General features: G+C 33.7%; 1 protein-coding gene across 1 annotated transcript; it reads right to left on the minus strand.

The window, feature by feature from the left end:
• Nucleotides 1-3,627: 3,627 nt before the first annotated feature.
• LOC105955187 (uncharacterized) lies at nt 3,628-5,389 on the minus strand. Its single transcript, XM_088824577.1, has 5 exons — nt 5,098-5,389; nt 4,889-5,012; nt 4,383-4,820; nt 4,143-4,303; nt 3,628-3,988 (listed from the first exon to the last, which is right to left on the minus strand). The coding sequence occupies exons 1-5, from the start codon at nt 5,279-5,281 to the stop codon at nt 3,864-3,866; spliced, it is 1,032 nt and encodes a 343-aa protein (XP_088680703.1). The 5' UTR covers nt 5,282-5,389; the 3' UTR covers nt 3,628-3,863.
• Nucleotides 5,390-5,793: the final 404 nt, after the last annotated feature.

Genomic DNA, 5,793 nt, shown 5'->3' on the forward strand with positions numbered 1-5,793 from the left:
GGGTGCCGGTTGTCTTGAATGCTGGGCACTGGAGGTTGAGCACTGTGGTGGCGGTGGTTGGAGGGGGTTATTAGCAAGGGATCACCATGTGTGATAAACTCGATCCGGAAAATATAGACACAAAGGAATTTGAAGTCGGGTCAAATAATATCGAACTTTCTTACTCGGCCAACTAAATGATGGGTCGTATTTAATTGAGCGTTACGTTGCAATAGATATGACCGTCTTTAATCCAATGGTTGGAGTTGGATCTTTAATATGGCCACGTCATGTATAGAATTTAACGCCAAAGGTGTATTGAAGGTGGGTCCCATAATGTAGTTGCTAGTTAAGTAGAGTGAGTGAGTGAGTGACGACACCAAGTTATTACAATGCAACAATAATCATAAGTTCGTACGGGAAAAGTTGGTACGTACTACCAATTTTGAGGTCTCTATTTTTGGGTTTTTTTTGAAATTTGCATGCAACTATTTTTTATGATTTAATTTTCTTTCCCAATTCCATTAATTAAATTAGATCGATCTCTTATTAGCTATCATACATATAACTGCAAATTATATACAATCATATGTACACATTATCTACATATGAATGTGTCACGACTCACGATAAAGTTCACTCGATGTAACATAATTAAGCAAATTCATATCGAAAATAAAGATTAATTAACTTTTTATTTTTCAAAAGAAAATCTATACATTATCATTATCTTCGTCCTTAAGTTTAAACCCGTTACACTTTAACGTTTGCATTAAATACAACAATAAATATCGAAAAAGTCTACGTACGACTTAGATATTTCGATAAATGCTTCGATAATCCAATTCATAAAATCTAATACGAAATCGCCAATAATATCACGTCTTCCCCACCAACAACTCATTTATCTCTTCCAACGATTGTAATAATTATTTCGAAAGTAATTTGCTTTTTCAAAATCGACGAAATAAATTTCTTATTCATCCAATTGCGCGTGCTCGGGAAGGCGTGCGTTGGGCGTCACCGTGACGCAACAATTCCGTTTTCAAACGAGCACCGGATTGGCCGTCTCAACATAGTTATGAATGAATACCGGACTAACCGCCAACCCCATTCTACCCCCAAGCATCCGACCATTAGCAGTGTTTTAACATTTCTCATATAAAAATTATATATGAACATTTTACATGAGTAAATATTTGAGTACATATATATAAAATACTAAGAAATTAAACCAAGAACTCTCATATAAATAAAAAGATGGTTTTTATTTTATTACATGAATTAAACATTCTTACAACAACTAGTTTACTTAAGCAAATACAATCCAATTTCTTGATAGATTTGCTAGAAAACGATACATAAAGTTTTATTCAGAAATTATTAAATAACATGCATATTGATAACTATATATTATTAAAGAAATCTAGAGTTTGAGAGTCAAATCCAGGTCATGCTCCAAATTGATTCCATATCCACCATTAATAATGTTGAACTCGCAAACGCACGCTTTCCCCTTTGCATTAACCCCAACGCTCTCCGCCAGATTCAGTTCCTTTGGTGGGAAGAAGTTCATCACCACGAAAGAAGGCGCCACATCACTTTTCACATTCTCACGATCACCATTAACATTAACCTTCTTATTATTATTTTCATTAATTTTGTTATTAATATTGTTAACCACATGAGGAGGAGGAGGAGGATTCTTGCTGGTGGAACCCTTGAAAAAGTGTTTCTTTCCAGCATTAAATTCTCCGAAAGCACCCTCTTCAATGATAATAGCCTTGTTTGGGAGGGCTTTTGTTGGGGAGTTAACTGATGCAACAAACTCATTTTTCACAGCGGCCGTTTTTGGCGGTGCATGCAGATTGTTCCGGCTAGGGTTTCTTTCTTCGGCGGCTGCGGCTGGCTGGCGATCTTTCATGGCTCTGAGATAAGCGCGCTTGCGATAGCCAATGGGGTCCCGGACAAAGAGCCTCTTCTCCTCCAAACGCTCGCTCCGGTGGGCGTTCTGATGACCGCCCATGGCTTGAGCAGAAGCGAACTTTTTGAAGCAGAAAGAGCAAGTGAATTCCCATGACTTTGCCACCTTTGTTAGCTGCATTATCTCGCTTCGGTCCACATATCGCATCGGATCTTCACTCATGTTAGAGATCTCGAGAGCAAATCGTCTTTTCGCCATTCGGACGGATGACTTTTTTTTTCCGATGAAACTAAAGAGGTGGTGTGTTTTTAATTTTTTTGTTTCTATTATGAAGAGCACTCTCTCTCTCTCTCTATATATGTTTATTTTCACATAGAGGAGTGAGAGAGAGAAAGAGAGAAAAAACAAGAAGGTGGTTGAGAGGCAGGCAGGTGAAAAATGTTGTGGGGGCGAGGGGGTTTTTATAGCAATTTTTGGTTTCTTCGTAGCTAATATGTGTTTCTTTAATTTCTGGTGGAAGGTTACAATAATATTATGTCATTGGGGAAATTTATTTTATTATTTTATTATTTTATTATTTTTATTTCCCCAGAAGAAAAAGCAATAAATAAAGAGATTACTTGCATTTGAGTTACATAAATTTCCTTTAATGAATGAAATGAGATTTTGTGATATCTGCATGCAGCTTAGGGTTTCCTTCATGGGACACGTAAGTAATGAAGAGTTATTGAGCAAAGAAAAAAGTTGTACCTTTTTCTTTTTTTTAATTTATTTTTTCTTTCCCAGTGTGGAAATTCAAAATGTGGATCAAATCAAACATCACTTGCTGATTGCTCACTTTTATTTCAGTTATGTGAAACCCTTTTTTTTTTTACTTTATATTTTCTTGAATTATTGTGGGGAAGTGTTGTGAATTGTGATCATAATAAATGCTGATGACTCTTCTCTATTTTGATCGTGTTAATTCGATTCAGCAAATAAAATAATATTTTTTGTTATATCTTCTAAATATATAGAATGTAATTTTATAGTATGTGATTTGTGGAATTCGTGATTAGATGAATCTTGGTCAGAAATTTTTGAAATCATTTGCTAATAATCTTGTATCAGATCTCATATATTATTACAGTGATATTTAAATATGAAAAAATCAATTTATTTCTAATTTATCGTTCTAATTTATCGCGGATTAATCGTGAGAACTGATGTACTTATGTTACTTTACTCTTTCTTGGTAATGTGTTAATTACATCCATTGTTTGCCATTTCTTTTGGTTGATACTAATGCAATTCTCAAAATTTTCAGATTAATAATCCTTTTACTTTTTCTGTGATTAATATGTTGAACTTATTTTACTGCCTAATGTTTTTGTTTCAATTTTAAATGTAACAGTACACCTTATTCTGAAAGAGGATAAATTCTATGTGTGTGTCCTTCAATGAGATAATCACAATTTAGAATACCATTTGTTAGTTATATTCTATGAGATAATCATAATTTAGAATGCTATTTGTTGTTTCTATGTGATAATCATATCTAGTACTTAAAAACTTTAATTGTTTTTTTAGCCTAAAACAATATTAAATTTCAATTTTAGCCCCAAAATAATGTTTCCGTTAGACGCATGTAATGGAGGCAACCAAATATGTTTAAAATTGAACTTTGAGGTGTATTTTGTTCACTTTGGAACAATGGGATCAAAAGTGGATCGAGTGAAACATGATGGACGAAAAAGTGAAATTCTCCCATTATTTGTTGAATAACTATCAAAACCTTAAACTAAACATTATTTGAAGAACAACAAGGACTTACCTGACAAATTTCCAAGCAGACAATGACTAAAAAACACACACACAAAAAAAAAAAAAACACTACTCAAAGTTCAAATTTGAAACTAAAACTAAACTAACAATTAATTCAAATATTTTATCAAAGGAATATGAATAAGAAAATGACCGTCTAGACAATGACTTGTACACAGATATCGACTCCCAGTGTGCAACGACCATCAACAAGAAAATCCTTGGCAATATTCATGAATGAAAACCCCCATGTTGTATTCGAAGATGTATACCAGTGAGAAACTGCAATTACAAATAAAAAATTAATCGAAGATGTAAAACCAGTGAGAAACTGTAATTACGAACAAAAAAAAGAAGAAAAAGAGAGCAAAATCTGTAATTTTCAATATATTCAAGAGGCAAATGATAAGAAAAACTCGAAAGTACTACTACTTACGTTGTCCAGAGTCTGCATTCGACCTGCCTTTTAGGTGCATACAAAACTCCACCTTAACTTTTCGATGAATATCAAAGGTATCGGCACTAACACAAACCAAATATACTGGCACTATGCTGTATTTTGAACCTAAAGCTCCCTTTGGATATAGCCTTATCTTCCTGCATTTACAAATGTAAATTTGAAAACTTACCAATTGGCCTATGAGAATGAATGGAAGATAAGAAAGTAAGAAAATACCAATTGAAACCCCTTGTGTGAAATTCTTCAGAAGTCCAAACATCTTCTAACATAGTAAAGTCTAAATTCCAAATGTGCTTATACGCTGACTGTGGATTGAGCAGAGCCACAATCTCATCAACTGGTTTTTTGTGCACGACAAATACATTAGCTCCGAACACTAAATTGTCATCAACAAGATATCCATTTGATTTTTGTCTCAAACTTTTTTCAGAGATATATTTCGAAAATCCCCACTCGGACTTTGTTTTGTTAAAACAACGCGCTCGCTTTACCCGAACACAATGATACTTATCCAGCATCTGATTATAGAGGAAGATGGTGAAGATGACATTGACCTCCCAACCCACGGGCAACGAATTAGTCTCGGCCATGGCCAAGTATATGGAAACATGACCGTTGTCCTTTTCTTTACCATAAGGATAAAGTATGAGCCTCCTGTCGAGCAAATCATAAGTTTGGTACATTATAAGCTAGGAAAATAAATAGAATCGAGAAACAATTACCATTTGTAGTCTCCGGATGTAAATTCTTTGGTTTCGTATCGATCAATACCATAATAGGAAAATAAGGAGAAAGATTGAATCTTAGTAAGGAAGTGTGGTTCAAGACTTGTTTCCACAATCGTTTCTAAACAAAAAAAAAAACACAAAAATAGTTAATGATATTGAATTAAAAACTAAAAATTAAAAAATAAAAAATATTGATGACAAACCCTTGTCATCATCTTCCATGGGAATCACATCCGAAATTACTCTTGGGACAGAGGTTCTTAGAACATTCCAAAATTCGTTTGGGACAGAGGTTGTTAGAACATCCCGAAATTCGTCGAATAACTTAGAACAAATCCAACTGCCTACCCCTATTCCCAGCAAAGAACTAGCAATAAGAAGCTTCATTTTTTCACACAAGATAAAAAGCCAATTGGAAACGTATTGGTGTTTTTTATTTTATCTTTTCGCTCAAGAAAAGAATTTAGTCCAAAGGCTTAAATATATAGAGTTACAGACACATGAGATACCAATACCAAGTTTACTTGAGATTAGGGTAATTTTTGTAGGTAAATCAAATAAAATTATTAAAAAAAAAAAGAAAAAAAAAAAGGAAGAAGTTGAGATCAACAATAATCAAGTCGAGATTAGAGTAATTTTTGTAGGTAAATCAAATAAAATTATTTAAAAAAAAAAAAAAAAAAAAAGGAAGAAGTTGAGATCAACAATAATCAGACTTGTCAAGTAAACACTGTATCTTTGGTAGTCTGATTATGGTGAATCTCAATTGGCAAACCTTCTGTCCCAAGAAATCGAAACACCAACAGGCTTAATTTCTTTGGGGGTTATGTGCAGGGCCGGCTCTTATAGGAAACAATTTTTTTGGGCCCCCAATTCCCAATATATATATATATATATAT

Source organism: Erythranthe guttata, chromosome 10 (assembly GCF_056151865.1).
Source record: "Erythranthe guttata isolate IM_541 chromosome 10, IM_541, whole genome shotgun sequence".
Lineage (NCBI taxonomy): Eukaryota > Viridiplantae > Streptophyta > Magnoliopsida > Lamiales > Phrymaceae > Erythranthe > Erythranthe guttata.